The 25797-nt window shown below is 46.4% G+C and overlaps 1 protein-coding gene across 4 annotated transcripts in view; it reads right to left on the bottom strand.

Annotated features, from left to right (window-relative positions):
- Positions 1-10135, bottom strand: part of LMAN2L (lectin, mannose binding 2 like) — a 36062-nt gene extending 25927 nt beyond the window's left edge. For all 4 annotated transcript variants that reach the window (XR_011030230.1, XM_068274887.1, XM_068274888.1 and 1 more), the window contains exons 1-2: positions 9952-10135; positions 2901-3019 (exon numbers count right to left, since the gene is read on the bottom strand). Coding sequence is in view for 3 of the 4 variants with exons in the window: in XM_068274887.1 (XP_068130988.1) it covers positions 2901-3019; positions 9952-10114 (282 nt within the window). In the remaining variant the exon portion in view is untranslated. The remainder of the gene's footprint in view (positions 1-2900; positions 3020-9951) is intronic.
- Positions 10136-25797: the final 15662 nt, after the last annotated feature.

The raw sequence follows: 25797 nt of genomic DNA, 5'->3' as shown, positions 1-25797 counted from the left end.
GTAACAATGCGTCCATACCGCTAAGGAGGTTAAAGAGGATGCAAAAGAAAGCCACAGTTTGCTGAAGAAAAGCAGGCTAAGGACCTGGGTTACTAAAACAATGTCATGTGGCCTGATAAGACCAAGATAAACTTATTTGGTTCAGATGTTGTCAAGCATATGTGGTAGCAACCAGGTGAGGAGTACAAAGAATAGTATTTTTCCTACAGTTGAGCAGAAGTGGGAGTGCCATGAATTATGCAATAATGCTGCCAGGACTGGGGGAGCTACAGTTCATTGAGGGAACCATGAATACCAACATATACTGTGACATACTGAAGCAGAGCATGATCCCTAACCTTCAGAAACTAGGTCACAGTAGTATTCCAACATGAAAACGACCCCAAATGCACCTCCAATATGGCCACTGCCTTGTTAAAGAAGAGGAGGATAAAGGTGATGGACTAGCCAAAGGGGTCTCTAGATCTAAACCAGGGTTGGGCAAACTTTTTAACTCAAGGACCACATGTGGCTCTCAAGTTTGACGAGGAGCCGGACCAGAATAGCTGTATGGTGCGTGAAGCAAAAATGGGTGTGGCCATGACAGGAAGCGGGTGGTGGTAAATAATGTAACACCCCAGTTAGGCAAAGTGACCCTAAAGGTAATTAGCCAATGCCCCCCCCCCCCCCTCACAAACAGCAAATGGCAGCAGACACACACACACACACAAAAAACAAACATAATTGCTTGGCAACCTTTCCACCATAAAATGAGGCAGTGTTTCCCTTTAATGGCCCCCTTCCCCCAGATAGTGCCCCCTAATATACCTGGAGTTCGTAGTGGCACCTGAAAAGAAAAATAAAGTACTCACCGAGCAGAAGACTCCTCTCTCGGCATCCCGCGCTGATCCCCGATCTTCAGTCGGTCCAGCTGTATATCTCCTGCACTGACTAGCTGAGCAGGGCTACAGAAAAATGGCCACCGGAGCCCAGCACTGGAGACACAAACAGACTCCAGTGCTGGGTTTCAGACACCATTTTCCCGTAGCCAGTCTGCTGGAATACAGAAAAAGTCGCAACACAACTTAGTGCCCTGTTATCGTCGCATACAGTAGAGCGTACAGGCAATGAAAAGTATGCTTCCAAGTCATTACTGAGCATGTGCAAACAGTCTAACGCAGCTAATAACGTGTATAACGCACTGCATGCAGTACTTTCACTTAACGTGCAGCGTTAGACACCAACGCAACGTGTGCACTGTGAACAGGGCATTGAATTTTTTATTGCAGTGAGTTATTCTGCGTTAAATGTTTTATTGTGCGACTTTAACGTCGCACTGTGAAAGAGGCCTAAGAGAAAGACCTGTTTCTGCATGTACTCTTCTAAAAGGTCTATGGACCAGTGCTCTGAAGGCAAGACTGACACGTGCTTGCAAGCCTACGATCTGTAGTGTACCTTTACATGTGACATAATGGGACAGACATGTCTACATACAGTGCCAAGCATACAAATAACCAAGCTGTGTTTTTTTTTTTCCTTCTGCCTGAAATAATTAACCATTCAGGTATGCAACTGACTGTTTCTCTCCAGTTGGTACCCAGTCTATAGTCTAACTCTCACTGATAAGAAATTATTACAGCCATAAAACTTTCCTGGCAGAGATTAGCTTTGGTCTGCCGAAAATAGATTAAAAAAATAAATAAAAAGTGGTCAGTAGTTCACATATTTTAGCACTCTGACACACAGAAAGACCGTCAACTGAGCATAGACAAACAATAAATCTAGTTTGAGTTTTTAAACATACGGGTAACATAAAACAGGGCAAAACAGTTATTTTTTGAAGGAGGATGAATTGTTTATCTCATCAGTTTATTTTCATTCAGGCCCCTTTCACAGTAGCACTGAAAACCTGCTTTCTGCTAGTGCAATGAAAGTCAATGGAGCCTTGCACAGTTATTGCGGTACGATACGCTGGAAGCAGCCGATCTGACAGAAAGTCTTCAACGCGTTACTGCATAATCCGTGCCTACCGCATGAATTATTCAGCAATGCAAGTCAATAGGCCAGGTATCAAGAGTGCACGAGGGGAATGCGTTGCACATGTTCGGACTGACAGGAATCCCAGTGACTTATTTCCTGCCCAGCAGGGATTACATCCCTAGCTAGTGGCGGTGCTATGCATATGAACCTGTCGCTGCACCGTGGCGCAGGGTCATACGGAGACCGATTTTAGTGGTGCGATACGGCAGGTGCACTGCACACATCAAGTGTAAAACCGACCTTAAAGAAAGCCCAAGGCTCAAAAAAAAAAAAATTATGCTACCTGATCCGGGGGGGCTGAGCGGATCAGGTGGCCGCCAAAACCGCCGCTTCTGTGAGCTGCACTGGCCCACTTTCAGTGACCTCTGAGTTACGACGCTGCAAGGAGAGGGATATCTCTCTCTCTCTCTCAGCGGGCAGGGAGGCGGGGGAGCTGCAGGGGGCGCAGCCAGGGAGAGAGCTGCCCAATGGCAGCTCTGGAAACCCAGCGGGAAAGCCCCTAGGGGGTATATTGAACAGGGAATACCTCTCCTCTGTTCACCCTCCGGAATAGCGACAAAAACTGTCACTAATCTCGGGGGAAGGCTAAAGCATGGGGGGGGGGGGGCTGGCCGAGAGCGGCGGTGTGGGGACACAGAGACATTGGTGTGCTGACAATCCTTGCCACTTGGACTTACTGATGTGACATTGCCCATGTCACTTCGTCAAGCACCCATAGATGAATAGACGGTGTGCCGACTTCTCTCTTGGACTGTAGGTTCTCTTTAAGGGTCACTTGACTGCTACTCCACCGGCAAAATGTAGCAAGTACAGTCTCATGCCTTTGACATAAAATATTGCTATAAGACATTTATATTGATGATCCCAGAACATGCTCTTACCATACGGTTCCATAATGCCCCCTGTTTGCTCTGCTGCTCCGGGGTCAAGCGTATAAATTGAGGAGTAACCAGCACACTTCCTGTCAGATCCCACAGTGCAGAGGGAGAGGAGCCCACACCTGTACAGCCATGAAAGGAGAATACAATTAGGTTTTATTTAGCTTAAATATAAGAATAAAAATACACTCTGCCAGTTCCTTAAAGGACTTCCGAGGCCAAAATCCGGGCCCAAAACATAAAAAAAAGTTAGCTACCTTCATGGCTTTGTAAGGCACGGAGGACGCCGTCCGCGCCCTCCGTGCCGTTCCGCCTGGTCCCCTCTGGTGAATAGCCCCCCGAAAGGCTGCGACCCCACGGTCCGGGTCGGCATCTTCTGCCCCTATAAAGATGGCCGCCGGAGCTGGCCACGGCTGCGCAGTCCACATAGCCGCTACTGCGGCTGCGCAGCTCTAGGGCCAACCCCCCGATCACGTAACAGGCAGCGTGGATCGGAGGGTTGGCCCTAGAGCTGCGCAGCCGCAGTAGCTATCCGTGCCTTACAAAGCCATGAAGGTAGCTAACTTTTTTTATGTTTTGGGCCCGGATTTTGGCCTCGGAAGTCCTTTAAAGAGACACTGAAGCGAAAAAAAAATTATGATATTATGATTTGTATGTGTAGCACAGCTAAGAAATAAAACATTAAGATCAGATACATCAGTGTAATTGTTTCCAGTACAGGAAGAGTTGAGAAACTCCAGTTCTTATCTCTATGCAAACAAGCCACTAAGCTCTCTGACTAAAGGGGCCCATACACTCAGCCGATTTTCTGGCCGACCGATCGATCCCGATCGTTTGCAAATCGGTTGGCCAATCGACCGATCGATGGCCGATTTCGATCGATTTAGATGGATTTCCATCGAACTGGCAGGGTGGAAAATTTAGCTCGATCTGATGAGATTGCTTATCAGTTTGCATTGGCCTTAATAGAAATCTGATGGCAAAAAAATGCCTTCAGATCGAATTTCAATAGATTTCAAACTGAAATCTATTGGAATTCTATCCTGGTAAAAAATGTTCTAAAAAGGCATCAGATAGATCATCAGATGCATTTCTTGTCTGCTGCCAATCTGACGAGTGTATGGGCACCTTTAGTTAGTCGTGGAGAGGGCTGTTATCTGACTTTTATTATCTCAACTGTTCCTGGACTATTTACTTTTCCTCTGCTAGAGGAGAGGTCATTACTTCACAGACTGCTCTGAAAGACTCATTTTGAATGCTGAGTGTTGCGTAATCTGCACATACAGTGGAGGAAATAATTATTTGACCCCTCACTGATTTTGTAAGTTTGTCCAATGACAAAGAAATGAAAAGTCTCAGAACAGTATCATTTCAATGGTAGGTTTATTTTAACAGTGGCAGATAGCACATCAAAAGGAAAATCGAAAAAATAACCTTAAATAAAAGATAGCAACTGATTTGCATTTCATTGAGTGAAATAAGTTTTTGAACCCCTACCAACCATTAACCTCCTTGGCGGTAATCCCGAGCTGAGCTCGGGGTATGCCGCCGGAGGTCGCCGCTCAGGCCCTGCTGGGCCGATTTTGTTTCTGAAAAAAGCAGCACACGCAGCTGGCACTTTGCCAGCCGCGTGTGCTGCCCGATCGCCGCCGCTCCGCGGCGATCCCTTGCGTGCAGCGGCGAAAGAGGGTCCCCCCAGCCGCCCGAGCCCAGCGCAGCCGGAACAAACAGTTCCGGCCGGCGCTAGGGGCTGGATCGGGCGGCTCTGACGTCAGGACGTCGACTGACGTCCATGACGTCACTCCGCTCGTCGCCATGGCGACGAGGAAAGCGAAACAAGATAGGCCGCTCATTGCGGCCTATCTTGTTACTTTCGATTGCCGGAGGCGATCGAAAGTACGCTTCCGGAGCGCCCTCTAGTGGGCTTTCATGCAGCCAACTTTCAGTTGGCTGCATGAAATATTTTTTTTTTAATTTAAAAAAAACCACATTGCAGCCTCCCTGGCAAAATAAATAAACCGCCAGGGAGGTTAAGGAGTTCTGGCTCCCACAGAATGGTTAGACACTTATACTCAATTAGTCACCCTCATTAAGGACACCTGTCTTAACTAGTCACCTGTATAAAAGACACCTGTCCACAGAATCAATCAAGCAGACTCCAAACTCTCCAACATGGGAAAGACCAAAGAGCTGTCCAAGGATGTCAGAGACAAAATTGTAGACCTGCACAAGGCTGGAATGGGCTACAAAACCATTAGCAAGAAGCTGGGAGAGAAGGTGACAACTGTTGGTGCGATTGTTCAAAAATGGAAGGAGCACAAAATGACCATCAATCGACCTCGCTCTGGGGCTCCACGCAAGATCTCACCTCGTGGGATGTCAATGGTTCTGAGAAAGGTGAAAAAGCATCCTAGAACTACACGGGAGGAGTTAGTGAATGACCTCAAATTAGCAGGGACCACAGTCTCCAAGAAAACCATTGGAAACCATTGGAAACACATTACACCGCAATGGATTAAAATCCTGCAGGGCTCACAAGGTCCCCCTGCTCAAGAAGGCCCGTCTGAAGTTTGCCAATGAACACCTGAATGATTCTGTGAGTGACTGGGAGAAGGTGCTGTGGTCTGATGAGACCAAAATAGAGCTCTTTGGCATTAACTCAACTCGCTGTGTTTGGAGGAAGAAAAATTCTGCCTATGACCCCCAAAACACCGTCCCCACCGTCAAGCATGGGGGTGTAAACATTTTGCTTTGGGAGTGTTTTTCTGCTAAGGGCACAGGACAACTTAATCGCATTAACGGGAAAATGGACGGAGCCATGTATCGTGAAATCCTGAACGACAACCTCCTTCCCTCTGCCAGGAAACTGAAAATGGGTCGTGGATGGGTGTTCCAGCACGACAATGACCCAAAACATACAGCAAAGGCAACAAAGGAGTGGCTCAAGAAGAAGCACATTAAGGTCATGGAGTGGTCTAGCCAGTCTCCGGACATTAATCCAATAGAAAACCTATGGAGGGAGCTCAAGCTCAGAGTTGCACAGAGACAGCCTCGAAACCTTAGGGATTTAGAGATGATCTGCAAAGAGGCGTGGACCAAAATTCCTCCTAAAATGTGTGCAAACTTAGTCATCAATTACAAGAAACGTTTGACCTCTGTGCTTGCAAACAAGGGTATTAAGTCTTTTATTGTTAGAGGGTTCAAAAACTTATTTCACTTAATGAAATGCAAATCAGTTGCTATCTTTTATTTAAAGAGACTCCGTAACAAAAATTGCATCCTGTTTTTTATCATCCTACAAGTTCCAAAAGCTATTCTAATGTGTTCTGGCTTACTGCAGCACTTTGTACTATCACAGTCTCTGTAATAAATCAACTTATCTCTCTCTTGTCAGACTTGTCAGCCTGTGTCTGGAAGGCTGCCAAGTTCTTAAGTGTTGTGGTTCTGCTATGAACTCCCTCTTTCAGGCCCCTCTCTGCACACTGCCTGTGTGTTATTTAGATTAGAGCAGTTTCTCTCTTCTCTCTTATCTTTTACAAGCTGGATAAATCGCCCTCTGAGCTGGCTGGGCTTTCACATACTGAAGAATTACAGACAAGGGCAAAGCTGTTTGCAGGAAGAAAAGAGCAGCCTGAAACTTCAGTGCATGAGAACAGGGGGAAAGAAACACACAAATGATCTCTTGAGATTCAAAAGGAAGGCTGTATACAGCCTGATTGTGTATGGATGTATTTTCTATGTGTGGACATACTGTACATCAACCTACTTCCTGTTTTGGTGGCCATTTTGTTTGTTTATAAACAAACTTTTTAAAACTGTTTTTAACCACTTTTAATGCGGCGGGGAGCGGCGAAATTGTGACAGAGGGTAATAGGAGATGTCCCCTAACGCACTGGTATGTTTACTTTTGTGCGATTTTAACAATACAGATTCTCTTTAAAGAGAGTCTGAAGCGAGAATAAATCTCGCTTCAGACCTCATAAATAGCAGGGGCATGTGTGCCCCTGCTAAAACGCCGCTATAGCGCGGCTTAACGGGGGTCCCTTCACCCCCAAATCCCCCTCGATACACCGGGGGAGCGCTTCCTGGTTGGGGCAGGGCTAACCGCCGCAGCCCTGCCCCACGCGCGTCTGTCAGCGCGTATCTCCGCCTCTCCCCCGCCCCTCTCAGTCTTCCTTCACTGAGAGGGGCGGGGGAGAGGCGGCGATGCGCCGCTGACAGACGCGACTGGAGGCAGGGCTGCAGCCGTTAGCCCTGCCTCCAGGAAGAGACAGCCAGCGACCTTTTCACGACACACTTTTGCGGGGGGTGGGTTGGGGGTGAAGGGACCCCCGTTTAGCCGCGGGATAGCGGCGTTTTAGCAGGGGCACACGTGCCCCTGCTATTTATGAGCTCTGAAGCGAGATTTATTCTCGCTTCAGAGTCTCTTTAAGGTTATTTTTTCGATTTTCCTTTTGATGTGCTATCTGCCACTGTTAAAATAAACCTACTATTGAAATGATACTGTTCTGAGACTTCATTTCTTTGTCATTGGACAAACTTACAAAATCAGTGAGGGGTCAAATAATTATTTCCTCCACTGTATTATAGAATGATGCAATGCTATAAAAAACACTATATACCTGAAAATAAAAGTATGAGAATATTTTCTTTGCTGCTAATCTTCTAGTAATTATTCATAGTACACAACCAATTCTCTATATCATTTTTTTTTCGCTTCAGTGTCTCTTTAATAACCCTTTATCACATCTTTACCCATTACTCTTACTACAATACTTCTTTAAATGACCATTAGTCGAAAAATAGTAACAACATACATATGGATCCACACATTCAAAATGTATATTTGTCCCAAAGCACAATGAACTCATTAAAAACTAAAAAAAATAAAAAATAAAATTAATTAAAAACAAACAAACAAACAAACAGATTTTGGGCAAGTTAACTTCCTGATGGGGGATTCTCAGTAATACCTTTATTTTCAAAAGCACCCCCTGGACACAGGTTGCTTAATTCAGCTTCCAGAAAAGTGCGATTTGAGGAGATAGGTTTGCCAACATCTTTGAGCAAGTAATTTCCATGGATTGCTTCCGTAAAGGAAAAAGGAAATGCTGAGAATCCTCCATGATAAATGGACCAGTCCAAAACCTGTCAGATTTTTACTACCAACCATAAGTGGCGACATTGGAAAAAAATAATTTATAGTGCACTTTTCATGCACGCATGCACAAGTGTAAGCTTGTCAGAGAGCTCAGGCATAACCTTTCTTGTGTGCAGTTAGGCTAAAAATCCTGTCTTCAAGCCCAAATTAACTTCTACCAGCAATAGGATTGGTAAATGAATTTAAAGAGGACATTCAGTGTAAATTACACATTCCATTGTTTGCAGTTTAATATAAAGTTAGAACAACCTGTTGGGTCTTTTTCTTCTGAGTCCCTCCCAAAGTCCCGTGACCGCCTCTGCCGAGAATCTAGTGTGAGAACAGCGGCCCCTGATACCACCTGATGCCTCAGCCACTGACCAGTCTGGTAGAATAATATGGCCAATAATTGGTGACGTGCCTGTACAGTGCTAGCCCTACAATGACACCTGAGGGATCAGGTCCCAATCCCAGTCTAGCTGCGTACCGTGTACATCCCCCCCTCTGATACCCAACATTAGCTCTTCACTGCTTATATAAATCACTGTCGAATCAGATGTTAGGTCCATGGGCTAATATGCAGGGGGGGGGGGGGGGGGAACAGGAAGCACAAGCGTGACGTCACATGGCCGGCAGGGGAGCAACGCGAACAATGGGATCAGCGGGGGATTGGCATTGCTGCGGTTGAGTAGATCCGCCCAGCAGATCGTTTCAGTTAATGCACATGTTATGCGGTAAAGCACTGCAAGAAGGGCGTTGGGATACTGTTGTGCGTTGGACCCCAAACGCATTTCATGTATTCTAACAATGCTGTACACATGCAAATGATCAGTTCATGTGAAAGACTCCAAGAAATGGTCCATTTACAGCCTTACCACACACAAAGGTCAAGAATTAACTGGCAATCTCATACACCTTCTTTAAAGGATGACTGAAGTGAGAATCTGGAGGCTGCCTTATGCATTTCCTTTTAAACAATTGGCTGCAGTGGTGTCTGAATTACACCAGAAACAAGCATGCAGCTTATCTCGTCAGAAACACCTGATCTGCTGCATGCTTGTTCAAGGTCTATGGCTTAAAGTGTTAAAGGCAGAGGATCAGCAGGACAGCTGGGCAACCATATTCTCCCCAGGCTCTTTTATGCAGGTGCTCCACCCGGCTATTTTTGATGACCACCCAGCTGTTATCTGCTCACCTCCTCCCCTGCTGTAAGCAGAGAAGCACCAGCCCTGAATTCTCTCATCTTTAATTTTTTCATGCCACCCGGCTGGAAAAAAAAATTATGGGGAAAAGCAACTGGTACTACTTAAAAGGAAATAAATATGGCAGCCTCCATATTCTTCTCACTTCAGTTCTCCTTTGACAAAACAATTAACAGCAGACCATATCCGCCAGGATAGAACTGAAAGATTGAGAGAACATTGTATTTGGAAGTCTTACAATCTAATTTATAAAAGTGACTGGCAGGTTGATAGTTATCTTTCCTGAGATTTTTATCTGAGGCGTGTATGCTGCTCTGCACAGGGCACAGTGCAGACTCTAAGCACATAATCTTACCAACTGAACTCCTTCCTTCCCCTGTAAATGGTAATCACTTTAACAGCTTAGTAATCTCAGCTCAGCCAGGGAAACCCCATAGCTTCATCCATTCTCCTGCTCTGTCATCTACTAGTCACCCAGGCTAATCCATCCATGACACCCATTCGTTCCTCAGTCCATTCATCTCCAGCCCTTCACCCACATCCATTCATTTCTTGCAGAAGTCTTCCAGCAGCCCTCCATGCGCTGACCTGTTACTATCGCCATAGAGAGGCCACGGGAAGGACCCCTCGCCTGAGTAGTGCTAGCAGCACGCTGCAATGGGTTATACAAGTCTCCGCACAGCCCTCCGTACAGCCAGCAGCGGACACTCACCTTGGTAGGGCTTGGTGAGCGAGTGCTCCCTCTTCAGGTATTCCTCTGTCTGGTCGGCTGACACGCAGCTCACCAGTACCCAGAGCAGCTGCAGCATGTGGAGCCAGCAGGGCACCTTCCGCCGGCCCCGTGACCGGAGACTTCGCTCTGTCCCTGCCGCCATCTTACTACTCCCTCTGCTCTGACACCCAGCCAGCCAATCAAACGCGATCACTCATTGGACGCCTCCAGATTCCGAGGCCTGCGCATTGGTTATCTGAAAACCAATGGGAAATGAGTACGGCGGAACAGCGGTCATACTGCAGTGCGATTGGCTGGTCGATGATACTTGGTTACTAGGCAACCAGGAGCTACGGTATACAGTGTACAGACAGCTCAGCTCAGTGGTTGGTTATTGTATTGCTTGCTGCTGGAAGCGTGCTGTGAAGCCCCATACACACTCTCAACAGTGGTTTTTTGCTTTCACAACTTTTGTTGTGAAACAAGTTGAAACCCCTAAAAAATTTTTTTTGCTTTTGTTCAAAGAGCTGATAAGACTGATAAGAAGTCAATACAACTGTTGGATTGACTTCTTATCAGTATCAGCTCTTTGAACAACAGCAAAATACTTTTTTTTAGGTGTTTGAACTTGTTTCACAACAAAAGTTGTGAACGCATAAAAGACCACTGTTAACCACTTCTCAACTGAGGGGTTTTACCCCTTGAGCACCAGAGCAATTTTCACCTTTCAGCGCTCCTTCCATTCATTCGTCTATAACTTTATCATTACTTCTCACAATGAAATGAACTATATCTTGTTTTTTTCCGCTACCAATTAGGCTTTCTTTAGGTGGGACATTATGCCAAGAATTATTTTATTCTAATTGTTTTTTAATGGGAAAATAGGAAAAAATGTGGGAAAAAATACATTATTTTTCAGTTTTCGGCCATTATAGTTTTAAAATAATGCATGGCACTGTTATTAAAACCCATGAAATGTATTTGCCTATTTGTCCTGGTTATAAAACCGTTTAAATTATGTCCCTATCACAATATTTGGCGCCAATATTTTATTTGGAAATAAAGGTGCATTTTTTTTCAGTTTTGCGTCCATCCCTAATTACAAGCCCATAGTTTATAAAGTAACAGTGTTATACCCTCTTGACATAAATATTTAAAAAGTTCAGTCCCTAAGGTAACTATTTATGTATTTTTTTCTTGTAATTTTTTTTAATTACAAAAAAAAATAAAAATTGGGGAGTGTGGGAGGTAATGAGTTAATTTCTAGTGTAAAACTAATGTATTTGTATATGAAAAATGCTTTAGGGTGTAGTTTTACTATTTGGCCACAAGATAACCACAGTAACTTTTTGTTTATGCGACCTACAAGCGTAGGAAGTACGCTTGCAGGAAGTCTTATGAGGCTGGGAATAGTGATGGGAATTCCGGCTCTTCTCGGAGAATCGGCTCTTCTGAAACGGCTCCCATTAAAGAGCCGGCTCTTACAGCTCTAAATCGGCTTTTCATTAGATATCACTAGACACCACTCAGAATCGGAGTAAAAGCCCCGCCCCCGTCTCCATGACAACTCCAGACTGCTTCTCTGATTGGGGCAATCCCTCCTGCTACTGCTCTGCTCCGCCCCATACACTCCTACAAGCTGCAAGAGGAGGACTACATCTCCCAGCATGCCTCAGCGCCCTTTATTACACAGCAAATCAGAGCTGTGTGGGGCGGCTGAGGCATCGGCTCTTTCAAAACTGAGAATCGGCTCTTGTCGTTCGCAGCAAAGAGCCGGCTCTTAGAGCCGGCTCGTTCGCAAACGACCCATCACTAGCTGGGAAACTTTTTTTTTTCACAATGATCACGCTGCTTCTCATAGAAGCAGCCGATCATTGCGGGGGCTTAGATCAACGAACGAGAATGTTTTTTCCCATTCATTGATCTCCGGGCAAGTGGGCAGCGGTGTGCACGAGTGTGGGGGCGCGCGCACGAGCGAGCAGGAGTGCGGACAGCGGCGGAAGCGGCGGGAGGTGAGAATATCTCCATCCCTGGTGTTGACAGGGTGGAAAAAGGGATGGAGATATCTGCACCTGTGGGGGTAAAGTGGTTAATATGGGGCTTGAGGCGCACATCTAGGTCTATTATCATCAGATTTCTCTGATAATTTGCTAATCCCCCTGAAAGGGAAGCCTAGGTGAGAGACATGTGGAGGCTGACATATTTATTTCCTTTTAAACAATGCCAGTTGCCTGGCTGTCCTGCCAATCTACTGCCTCTAATACTCTAAGGGTGCCCATTAATGGTACAATTTCTCAATCAGATGATATCATTCAACGTGATTTTTTAAAGTACCGGTATATAGAAAACTGTGCAGTTTGTGTCAAAAATTGTAAAACGATTCTACGGTCAATTGGAACAGAGAGTTTAATTGATCTGAATAATGGGTTTTACGATCAAATTGGAAGAGAGAAATGCCCTAAAGGACCCGTTCATGGGAACAATCGATAATTACTTTCCGATTACTCATACGAGTGATCATAAAAATTGCATCAAAAGATCACATCTGATGAAAAAATTGTACCGTCAATGGGCAACTTTAGCCATAGACCCTGAACAAGCATGCAGATCTGATGTTCCTGACAGAAATCTGATAAGATTGGTTGCATGATTGTTTCAGGTGTGTGATACCAACACTACTGATCAGAAAGATCAGCAGGGCGTCCAGGCAACCAGTATTGTTTAAAATGAAATAAATATGGCAGCCTCCATATACCTCTCACCTCAGGTTACTTTGAAATCTAGATTGTGGTTTACTCATATTTATAAATGAAAAACACCTGGAGACAATATTGTGTTGTGCCCTGATAGCCTTTGTCACCTTATCTTTTCCTGTCTGTTTTTAGCTCCCGCTCTCTCGATAGTTTCAGCACGAGAAAAAGAACTGAAAATAAAGTGACTTATGTTATTAAGGGACAGTTCTCACTTAGGCAATTAGCATCCGTTTACCGCTAATCGTTGAACTGCTAGCTAGCCCAAAATTAACTACATGGCAGTGATCTCACTGCCGTCATTGCCGCTGATCGTGGGTGATTTGCGATTAGCACAATTTTTGCTTTCAAATGTGCTGTGCTTATGATGGCCCATACTCACGGGCTACAAATGTCGCCGCAACCCGCAGAGCGCGCGTGTTGCAGCGACAGGTCGCCCGTGAGTATGCAGCGTTGCACGGGCGCGCACCCCGAACTGCCACTCGTCGCTGATGTCGCCGGGCGATTGAACCGCTCACTGCCGCCCGCAACTCCGCCGCAACTGTCGCTAGTCCGCGTGAGTACGCGGACTAGCGACAGCAACAAGATAAGAAATACATTGGGCTTCCGGCGGGGGGAGGAGCAACAGCGACCGCTTCCGCCGCATCAGTTGCCAGGTCCCTCCGCCGTGTGTATGCGGAGGGACCTGGCGACGAACTGTCACCGGCCTGTCGCGCACACGCTCACGTGTGCTGGCGACAGGCCAAAAAGTTGCCCGTGAGTATGGGCCATGAAAGCGCTGATCGTGAGGAAATCGTGAACATGTATAGTAAAATCACCCGCGTAAAACGATAGCGCGACTTTTAAACATGTTTGGGAACTTGCCAAAATAAACATGTTTTATTCTCTTAGGGCCCAGAACGGGTCCTAAGAGAATAAAACATGCTTATTTTGGCAAGTTCCCAAACACGTTTAAAAGTCGCGCTATCGTTTTGCGCGGGTGATTTTACTGTTCCCAAACATGTTTAAAATAATAAAGGTTCCCAAACACGTGTAAAATAATTTAAAACTACAAAAAGGAAATGTTGAGAACCTCCCTGGGGCTAAGAAGTGAAAAAAAGAAGACAAAGTGAAAGTTCTCTCTTCACAGCATACAGCCAAGCATCTCAGATTTTTTATAACTGGGCTCAAATCATTGTGAGTATTTCTTTTCCCTGCTAGATTATCGGTGTCAAACTCAAATACAAAGTGGGCCGTAATGGAACACTGGGACCAAGTCATGGGCCATCATCAATGTCTAGTGCCCCCTACCCTCCCCCCTCCCCCCCCCCCCCCCCCCCCCCACACACACACACACACACACACACCACCACCACCACCAGGGGACTTTATAAGAGAAAGAGGTAGCCACTAGACATTGATGTTGTCCCGTGACTTGATCCCAGTGTTCGATTTTGGCCCACTTTGTATTTGAGTTTGACACCCCTGGTCTAGATTGAGTGATTACGTAAATCTGCTAATCTAGAGCACCAAAAAGAATGTTTCCAGTAAATATATGACCACAGGTACACTTTAAATCCCAATTTATTGCCCTGTTGGGTTGGCATTTTTTACCTGCTTACCCCTTGACCTGTCCCAGTGCAGTGCTGTACAGAGTAAAACTCCATAAAGTCACATTACTAACTTTCCCACGGAGGAGCTCACAACCTAATCGCTACCATAGTCATATCGCCATCGTAGTCTAGGGCCAATTTAAGGGGAAGCCTATTAACGTGTCTGTGTGCTTTTTGGATGTGGGAGAAAACCAGAGTGCCTGGAGGAAACCCACATCGACACAGGAAGAACATACAAACTCTGTGCCCTGGATGGGATCTGAACTAAAGACCCAGCCCTGCAAGGGGAAAGTGCTATCCACTGTGCCACTGTGTAACAGCTCCCCAGTGACAGCTCCACAGTGACAGCTCCCCAATGATAACTCCACGGTGACAGCGCCCCACTGACAGATCCCAAGTAATAGCTCCTCAGTAACAGATCCCCAGGAACAGCTCCCTAGTGTCAGCCCCAAGTAACAGATCATCAGTGACATATTACCAGTAATAGTTAGAGACAGATCCCCAGTAAAAGGTCCTCAGTGACGGGTCCCAAGAAACAGCTGCCCAGGGACACATCCCCAGTGACAGATCCCCAGTAACAGCTATCAGGTTCCAAGCAGGGCATAGATTTTATTTAGCCTGGTCTGGAAGTGGTTAACGTCCCTTTAATTAATTGAACACACTGTGACCTTTTCCCTTCACTAGCTATCTTCATGGTCTTCATTGGTGCATAAATGTAAAGTTTTATTGCTACTTGGACCTATATGCTGACGACACACGAATCAATCTCTGCTCTCAGGCTCGGTGCCTAGGTGCAATATTAGACTTTGTGAGCCAATGGCAATTATCACAGGGTGAGAATTGGAAAGGTGCCCATTAACAATACAATCTTAACATCAGATGCAGGGTCCGTCTATGACGCCACCTGAACGTCTTGCGTAAGGCGGCGTCTTGCATCAGGCCCTCCCTCTCTGGGAGTCGGCGGCCGCCTCCTCCACAACAGTCCCCGGTCTTCCTCACTACCAGACCTCAGATCAGCGTTGACCCGTATCGCCACAAAGAGAGGAGGGCAGCTGCCGTGCAGGAAGTACTTACTTCCTGCATATGCACTGTTACCAGGGAAATTGCTCTCCTCTCTTCACTGTTGCGTATAGAGTTGGGCCGAACCTCCGATTTTAGGTTCGCGAACCGGGTTCGCGAACTTTCGCGGAACGTTCGGTTCGCGTTAAAGTTCGCGAACCGCAATAGACTTCAATGGGGATGCGAACTTTGAAAAAAAAAAAATAATTATGCTGGCCACAAAAGTGATGGAAAAGATGTTTCAAGGGGTCTAACACCTGGAGGGGGGCATGGCGGAGTGGGATACACGCCAAAAGTCCCCGGGAAAAATCTGAATTTGACGCAAAGCAGCGTTTTAAGGGCAGAAATCACATTGAATGCTAAATGACAGGCCTAAAGTGCTTTAAAACATCTTGCATGTGTATACATCAATCAGGTAGTGTAATTAAGGTACTGCTTCACACTGACACACCAGAACAGGTATACAGTGGCGGGTCCACTGAACAGAACAGGTATACAGTGGCGGGTTCACAGAACAGGTATACAGTGGCGGGTCCACTGAACAGAACAGGTATACAGTGGCGGGTTCACAGAACAGGTATGCAGTGGCAGGATCACTGAACACAATAGGTATGCAGTGGCGTGTTCACTAAACAGGTATACAGTGGCGGGTCCACTGAACAGAACAGGTATACAGTGGCGGGTTCACTAAACAGGTATACAGTGGCGGGTCCACTGAACAGAACAGGTATACAGTGGCGGGTTCACAGAACAGGTATGCAGTGGCAGGTTCACTGAACACAACAGGTATGCAGTGGCGGGTTCACTGAACAGGTATACAGTGGCGGGTCCACTGAACAGAACAGGTATACAGTGGCGGGTCCACTGAACAGAACAGGTATACAGTGGCGGGTCCACTGAACAGAACAGGTATACAGTGGCGGGTTCACAGAACAGGTATACAGTGGCGGGTCCACTGAACAGAACAGGTATACAGTGGCGGGTTCACAGAACAGGTATGCAGTGGCAGGATCACTGAACAGGTATGCAGTGGCAGGATCACTGAACAGGTATGGAGTGGCAGGATCACAGTACAGGTATGCAGTGGGCTGAGGGCTCACTGAACAGAACAGGTATGCAGTGGCAGGATCACTGAACAGGTATGCAGTGGCAGGATCACTGAACAGGTATGGAGTGGCAGGATCACAGTACAGGTATGCAGTGGGCTGAGGGCTCACTGAACAGAACAGGTATGGAGTGGCAGGATCACAGTACAGGTATGCAGTGGGCTGAGGGCTCACTGAACAGAACAGGTATGCAGCCAGGAAGAAGTTAAGCCTAACTAATCTTTCCCTATATGAGAGACTGCAGCAGCTCGCCCTACTCTCACTAATGCAGGCACACGAGTGGCCGTAATGGCCGCCGCTGCCTGCCTTATATAAGGGGGGGGTGGGGCTCCAGGGGCTAGTGTAGCCTAATTGGCTACACTGGGCCTGCTGACTGTGATGTAGAGGGTCAAAGTTGACCCTCAGTGCATTATGGGGCGAACCGAACTTCTTCCGCAAAAGGTTCGTGTGCGGTACCCGCACGCGAACCACCTACGTTCGCGCGAACCACGTTCGCCGGCGAACCGTTCGGCCCAACTCTAGTTGCGTAGCGGGTCACTGTTGATCTGAGGTGTAGCGAGGGGGACTGGGTACTGTCATAGAGTAGGTGGCCACCAACTCAGAAGGTAAATGAGCGGCAGCCAGGGAGGGAGCTGGGGCAGGCTGGTTACCTACAGGGGCACCTACCTGGCTAACATATACTGGTGGCAACTATGCCTGGCTACCTATTCTGTGGCTAACCTATACTGGGGGCACCTATATCTGTGTTTTTTTGAATTATGCATACTGATGCTGAATGTACGCTTGTGGCTGAATGTATACTTGTGCATGTATATATTTGGGGATGATGTATTACGGTCATATTTTTTATGGGGGCATTTTGCCGCTTTTGTTTCCATTTTTCTCCTGCCTTTCTGTCTATGTCCCGCTTGTTATTGTGCCAAACCCAATTCCTGGCATGACCCAGTCATGCTTGGCGAAATAAAATTATTCTGATTCTGGCTACCTATACTGGGGGTAACTATACTTGGCTAAACTATAATGTGGACAACTATACCTGGCTACCTATGCTGGGGGTAACTATACTGGGCTAACCTATACTTGGGGCATTTATACCTGGGTATCTATACTGGGGGTACCTATACTTGGCTACCTATGCTGGGGGCACCTTTACTTGGCTACCTATACTGGGGGTACCTATACCTCGTTTCCTAAATGGGGGGCACCTGTACTCGGCTACCTATACTGGGGGACCTATACCTGGCTACGTATACTGGGGGTACCAATATCTGGCCACCTACCTACCTATACTGAGGGTGTTTTTTTTTCCGGTGAAAATTGTTGAGTGCTGTGCGACCGTTCCAGGAAGGGGGGGGGGGGGGGTTACATCCTCACAAGTTTGCCTCAGGCAGCAAAAAGTCTAGAACCGGCCCTGATCAGCTTTGATCTTTAGATGCTATTTTTAATATTGAAAGTAACCGGAAGGTAATATTCGATTGTTCCCATATACGGGTGTATTAGGGTATTTTCGCTCTTCCGATTCGATTGTGAAGCCCAACATTCAGATCGGATCGATTACATTTTCACACACTCTGCGCATTTTTCTGTACAATTCAATCGTAAAAACTAAGTTGAAAGATTGCATCTGGTGAAAAAGTTGTAACATTAATGGTCACCTTAAAAATTAATAATTCTAAGTAATATCATTCTCTGGTCTTTATTGGGGGATGTGCAGTTGTGTACTCAAGTGGTTAATCTCACTCAGAATGCAGGAAAAATCTGGTTGAAAATTGACTAGTCTGCTTTCCCTGTTACGGTCGGTAACTTTGTATTGCTTAAAGAGGAGCTGTTAGGTATAGGGTCTCCGAGAAAAAAAACACATATATCAGTAGCTAAATATTGGCTGTACTTACATTACATATGCATTTCACTGTCCACGTTTGGATTTCACAGAATTTTTATATAGTATTTGCAGAGAATGATGCTCCTGACAGCTCATGGCAGGTTCCATGTTTGTCTGTCTCCTATGAAGCCAAAGTGTTGTCATGTCCTCCCTGCTTCCTGGTGATGCGACTCACAAAAAAGATCCTAATGGTTCATGATCCGGACAACACTACTGTGCAGTGAATATTAATTAGCCATGTGGTTAGGAACAATAGCGGACTCATGCAGTATACTCTAACGGAACATATGCCGTGATTTTTCAGTGCTGTGAGCTGGGCTGAGTTACAAGCTGCTGTAACTTGAGCCTGTAACTTCTCACTAGCTGCCGAGGGGAGGACCCAAGGTGGGAAGAAGCAGCCCCAGAATGCTTTGCAGTATGTTTTGCGGCCTCTCGTACTTTTAAGAGCTTGGGAATAACAGCCTTGCTGTTCAGCACACATCAAAAGTAAGAGAGATTTTTAACTTCAGTATTGCCTTTTTGGCTTCCTTCTAAACTGTTTAACACAGGAGAATAGAGGTTTAAATTAGCTTTTGCAGCCTGACAGTTACTCTTTAATGCATTACCATTACTCAGAACGACACTTTGGATTGATAACTTATTGCTGTATACTGAAAAGATAAAATGAAAAAATCAGAAGTGACAAATCACGAGTAGCGGTATGCACATCAGGATCATAGCAGTTTATACAGGGCAGTATGGCTTACTGGAACACTGTACCGCTTTTGTTATACACTGCAGGATCATGATTGCAGTGGAACTGGCATGGTGGTTTGATGCTGGATACAGGACAAACGTTCTTTGACGTTCAAAACAATGTTTCCTTTTAACTGCGTATGCTTGACATGAAAAATCATCTGTGTTTTGAGATTTCTTATCTCTCGTGAACAACAGAGAATGGAGAGCTCATGTCTACATGAAACCTCTCACCCTGCCTGACACAGCATATAGAGATGAGCATGTGAGTGTGTCTTGGAATTTCCTCTTTGGTTGTGTAACAAAACATTTATTTTTAACTCTGTACATACAGACAGTTTAAAACAGTTAGTCTTGGACTTGGTATGCCTCACATTTCTCTGTTCACCAATACACTTCCAACTGACTCTGTAACAGCATTTAGGCTGGGTTCACATATAAAAGGTGTCCAGTTTTAAATGAGTTTTCTATAGCTTGGTTCACACATAAATCTATACATTTCTGGTCTAGTCCTGTACTGTCCGTTGTGCATCCGTTTTGTAGGATTTTTCTATGGCTTGGTTCATACATAAACAGTGTACATGTCCAGTCCTGTCAGTTTTGTATTTATTTATTTATTGTATTTATAAAGCACCAACATATTACACAGCGCTGGACATTAGTTTAGGTTACAGATAATATTAAGGGTCGACATACAGCAATAAAACAATACAGGAATACAAGAAAAACCAGACCACGCAGCACAGTGTGAGTACAAGGTGATGATTAGTCAATCACTGGATGGGAGCCTGGGGATTAGGCAAGTTGAGTTCATTCAAATGCATAGCATGGGTGCACAATAATGGAGGTGCATGATCAGGAAGGAGAAAAAAGGAGGAGGACCTTGCCCGAAGGCTTACAATCTAGAGGGAGAGGCAGGGACACGAAAGGTAAGGGACCAGAGTTCAGCTGCGGGTTTAGAGCACTAGTGAGTGGTGGTAGGCCAGAGTGAAAAGTGAGTTTCAAAGGCCTTCTTGAAGATGTTGAAGGAGAGGGCTGCCCTAATAAGTGGAGGTAGGAAGTTCCATAGTGTTGGAGCAGCTCTTGAGAAGTCCTGGAGGCGTGCATGGGACTGGGTGATGCAAGGGGGGTGGGGGGGGGGATTCAGGCGAAGTTCATTGGAGGAGTGAAGGGAGCGGCTAGGTGTGTATCTCTGAGTAAGATCAGAGATGTAGATTGGACAGGTTTTATGGACAGTTTTGTAGGTCAGACATAGTATCTTGAATCTGATTCTCAACTGGATATGAAGCCAGTGGAGGGATTCACAGAGGGGAGCCGCATGGGAGGAGTGGATAATTCTGGCTGCCGCATTCATGATGGACTGCAGCAGGGCAATTTGGGTCAAAGGGAGACCAGACAGAAGGGCATTGCAGTAGTCAAGGCGGGAAATTATGAGGGCAAGGATGAGGAGTAGGGCGAATGGTAGTGCATCGATCTGAAACAATTTGGTTGTCTGCACACAATGCCATTTCTTATCAGATCACCAGATCTGATGGAAAATTGAACCGTTTGTATGGGGCTTAACAGCTGTAAGAAGGAAGTGAGCAGGGAAGCCTATAGCAGGTATGGAAGATAGCAGGTAAGAAAATAAAGGGAATCTCTTGGGAACAGCAGAAAGAACAGGCCGTAGCTAATTGAATTGCTCAGATATCCACTAGGCGGCGCTAGCAAGCTTTACGTGCAATGTTTCTTTCTGTGTATGCTGCTCTTGACAGCAGCAGCTGAGGCTGGCATCTGCTGTTATGCCAATATTCCCTAGTAGTGATGGTCATGTCTAGGAAAACACATGGAGATGCATGTGATTTGTTGGATCAGCTGACAGATTTGCAAAGCTCTGATTTGCTGTGATCACATACTGCTTTATCACATGATCATCATTAGCAAATCAAAGACTTCGGCCCGGTTCACACTTGCGTTGTTTTGTGGACCGCAGCCGGACCGCAAGGTCCGCAAACGGAACGGACGATTAAGGGTCCATTGTTAATCAATGGACTTGTGCGCACTCGTCCGTTCCTCCGGATCCGGATGCGGTCTGCGGTCCGGAATTTTCCAACATGCTCCATTTTTCCGGACCGGTCCTCCGTCCACCGCCACCGGAACGGATCCGGACAAGAAATCCAGCACAACAGCAACTGAGGGGAAACGGAAGTGCACAACACACTTCCGGATGAAAGCCGGACGTCCTACCCCACTTCCTGTGGGGTTTTCTATGGTGCAGGTGGCCATGTGGATGTACCCAGTGCCGGACAGCCCCCAGTCTCTCCACAGCCACCCCAGAACACAGCGGAGGATGGAAGGACCTGACCATCCAGACACAGGGCCCCGCGGGACGAGGAGGATGATGTCCGCACAGCAGGCTCTCCTCAAGAAGGACTCCAGCGCTTTTCCAGACCTTCCAGGCCCCTCTTTGAAAACGGAAACGGATCCAGGACGCATGAAGAACGGAAGAAGATCCGGATGAAAACTGAACGTGACCTGACCGGATCCTGATGGCCTCCTGATGGCGAACGGATGTTCTCAGAATGGACCGGAACGGAACGGACCCGTGCCACCGGTAAGTATTTTATCAAAACGTAAGTGTGAACCGGGCCTAACATATCTATCACCTGACCAAACTGATCACATGCTCCTCCATGAGTTCTCCTAGGCATGACCATCACTATTCCCTAGAGAAGTAGAAACCTGTACACACTTACTAGGACAGGTTTCAGTATATTTCTCTGCACAAAGTCCCGACAGCATAGCAGGTGGCGTGGGGTGAGCTGTGTGGCTTCTCTCACAAGCATTTGAACAAAGCACCCGTTGCTTTAATCTCATCCCGCTGCTAGCAGTGAAACCACACTGACCCCAAACCAGGAAGTCTCTGGGTGCTAGAAACGCACGCCAGGGAAACACACGCTGGCCCCACAGAAGCAGTAAGAAAGAGAGAGGGAGGATCATGCTGACAAAACGTTCATGCATTTAGCATACCGGTAATTTTCAAGCAGATTTTTATGAAAGCCTCTATTAGAAGCTAATACGCATAGCGCTCTCTAGCCCACAAGACCTACAGAATGGGTCAACCCCCTCCAATACCTACTTTATAGCTCACTAGAGGGCCCTCGACGGGAGAGGCCAACCTGAGGGAGGCTGCAGAAAACAGCCAGGGAGGGTAGAAGGAAAAAGCTCACACAGAAGCATGAAAAATGGTCCTTGGGTTAATCAGGAGGACAAAAGATGGAGGGGAGGGATACCTGATGCAAACAGCACACTTCACTTACGCCAGACTGGCTCCGACTGACAGAAGTGTGGGGACCTGGTTCCCGAAGCTGCGGGCAGCGGAGGACGGTGGCGTGGGAGCGATCGGAATGGATGGGGGCTGGAGGAAGCCCCAGGTATGTATACATCTTTTTTTTATTTCATTCAGCTGTGAGTCCCTTTTAAAGCAAACCTTCAGGTGCAAGAAGAATAGGGCCTAGCAAGCAGAGGTGGGCTGGAAGAGGATCAGGTAGACCTCTGGATCATTCCTACCTTTTTTGGGGGCGGCCACAGGTTGAATGTAAAGCCTGAATGAAAAAAAAAACAGATTGTAAAACTGATTTCCTGTGTGAATGTCATATGCATTTTGGTTGGGAAGAATAACAGTTTATAAGTTGTCTGAACCACTCCCCTTACCCAATCGTCACCCACAAGAGGTAGTCAAGGAAGAGCTGGGAGGTGCACCAGCAGTGGCATAACTACACAACTATGGACAGCAGTACAGATGTTACACTGGAGACACCTATCACTATTTGTATACGCATGATACAGGTAACCAAAACTGCCTCTCCAATGACAAGGATGTTTGAGAGAGGTGCAAACAGAGGAAAAGGAATGGTTTGTTAATGATTACTTCTACTCAAAGTGCATATAGAGGTGGTCATTACCACGATAGCACCAATGACAACAAAACATAATTAAAGGACAGCGAGAGGTATATAGAGGCTGCCATATTTATCCCCCCTTGAAGTGACTCTGTAACAAAAATTACAACGTTTTTTCTACCATCCTACAAGTTCCTAAAGCTATTCTAATGTGTTCTGGCTTACTGCAGCACTTTGTACTATGACAGTCTCTGTAATAAATCAATGTATCTTTCCCCTGTCAGACTTGTCGGCCTGTGTCTGGAAGGCTGCCAACTCTTCCGTGCTGATCTGTTCCTCTATGCACACTCCAGTGTGTGTTTTATTTACATAAGCCAGCAGCTTCTCTGCTATCTTACCAGTGATAGAAGAGAGCTGGATAAAAATCCTCCTCTTTTAGGCTGTGAAAGTAGCTGGCTGACACATACTGAGGAATTACAAACACAGGCACAGGCAGAGCTGTCTGCAGGAAGCCTGTAATGTTCAGTGCATGAGAGAAGAAGGGGACAGAAGGTAAACACACAAATGATCTTTTGAGATTCAAAAGGAAAGCTGTATACAGCCTGCTTGTGTATGGATGTATTTTCTATGTGTGGACATATTGTACATGAATCTACTTCCTGTTTTGGTGGCCATTTTGTTTGTTTATAAACAAACTTTTTAAAACTGTTTTTGACTACTTTTAATGCGGCGGGGAGCGGCGAAATTGTGACAGAGGGTAATAGGAGATGTTCCCTAACGCACTGGTATGTTTACTTTTGTGCGATTTTAACAATACAGATTCTCTTTAAGCAATACCAGTTGTCTGGCAGCCCTGCTGATCTATTTGGCTGCAGTAGTGTCTGAATAACACCAGAAACAAGCTTGCAGCTAATCTTGTCAGTTCCGACATTAATGTCGGAAACACCTGAGCTGCTGCATGCTTGTTCAGGGTCTGTGGCTAAAAGTATTAGAGGATCAGCAGGACAGCCAGGCAACTGGTATTGCATAAAAGGACATAAAATGGCAGCCTCCCTAAAGCTCCCCACACATTATTATGTAATGTGCCCCAACTCCAAATAATATAATTAGGCAGAATCCCCACACACATAACTAAGAAATGTACCCACCCACTCCAAAAATAAGCCATATTCAAAGGCTCATACACACGTACCAACAATCTGCCCAACTACGGTATCTTTCAAACTTGGTCTGTTGGAAGATAGTTGGGCGTGTGTATGGCTGGCAAACAACTAGACAGCCAACCGATAACAGGTTGTTTGCCAGATCCAACCGGTGGATCAGTCTGCACAACTATCATGCAGGTAGGAATGTATGTACAAGTATTTTGAACAACTTTGTTGTTTTTGAATGCAGATATGTTGTGCAGTTTGTCATTTAGTTTTCGCACATAGTATTTAAGTGAGTTGGTTGTTGGTTGGCATGTGTGTAGGTACTTGTCATGTGAACAACTTGTTGTGCAGTTGGTCATGTTGCGCGGCTGGTTGTGCATTATGTTGGACGTGTGTATGATTGGGCTAATAAGGTAAGGGGTAATTTGCCTAATTATATTATTTGGGGTGGTGGGCACACTGTGTGTAAGTGGGGCATGGGTGCACCCTCAGGGCTCTGTGCCCAGAGGCTGGCACCTCCTGAGCCTCTGTCTCGGCCCAGCATTGGTTAGTGAGCACTTCTCCCCAACCGATTAGTGATCTGACAAACCTGGCAATCCATTAATTCAAAACAAAAATGCAGCATATCACATAAATAGGCAGTGTCACTTAAGCATAACTAGGCAGAGTTACCTGGCTTCTGTGCTGCCTGGTGTAGCTGGGTGGGCTGGCCTGCCACCAGGTTATCTGGGAGTCCCCCCATAGCACTCCCTGATCTTCTAGTGGACCCCCTCCCATGGTCCCATGGGCCTCCCATTATGGCACCACAACTCTCAGCATGCTCCACTAGAAGACCCAAAGCTCCCTCCCTGCATTCCCCCATAAAGCCATAACAGCATCTAGCATGGCAACACAGCACCCAATATGCCCACATAGAGGCACCATGGCATCCAGCATACCCCCCATTGATATGTGCTGTGGTACCATGCTGCGTGCTATGGTGCCTTTATGAGGCATGTTGGGTGCTGTAATGCCATGCTTCTTGCTGTGGTGCCATGCAGGGTGCTGTGTAGTGTTATGCTGGATGCTGTGGTGCCTCAGTGGGGCATGCTGGATACTGTGTGGTGCCATGCAGGGTGCTGTGTAGTGTTATGCTGGATGCTGTGGTGCCTCAGTGGGGCATGCTGGATACTGTGTGGTGCCATGCTGGGTGCTGTGTAGTGTTATGCTGGATGCTGTGGTGCCTCAGTGGGGCATGCTGGATACTGTGTGGTGCCATGCAGGGTGCTGTGTAGTGTTATGCTGGATGCTGTGGTGCCTCAGTGGGGCATGCTGGATACTGTGTGGTGCCATGCTGGGTGCTGTGTAGTGTTATGCTGGATGCTGTGGTGCCTTAGTGGTACTGTATGGTGCCATGCTGGGTGCTGTGTAGTGTTATGCTGGATGCTGTGGTGCCTCAGTGGGGCATGCTGGATACTGTGTGGTGCCATGCTGGGTACTGTGTGGTGCCATGCTGGGTGCTGTGGTGGCTCTACTCTACCTGGGGGACATCCGGGGCACCACAGAATAGATCTGGGGCACATGCCACTGATCTTTGGTGCTAGCAACGCCCCTGCTGGCTGTCCTGAATTCATTCATTAAATATATATTCTTGCTGCAGATATCTGCAATACCACACAATAATTCACTAACCTTCTGCTTATTCTTGTTA

This window comes from Hyperolius riggenbachi, chromosome 3, assembly GCF_040937935.1.
Source record: "Hyperolius riggenbachi isolate aHypRig1 chromosome 3, aHypRig1.pri, whole genome shotgun sequence".
In the NCBI taxonomy this organism is placed as follows: domain Eukaryota; kingdom Metazoa; phylum Chordata; class Amphibia; order Anura; family Hyperoliidae; genus Hyperolius; species Hyperolius riggenbachi.
This window is presented reverse-complemented; position numbering and strand designations above follow the sequence as displayed.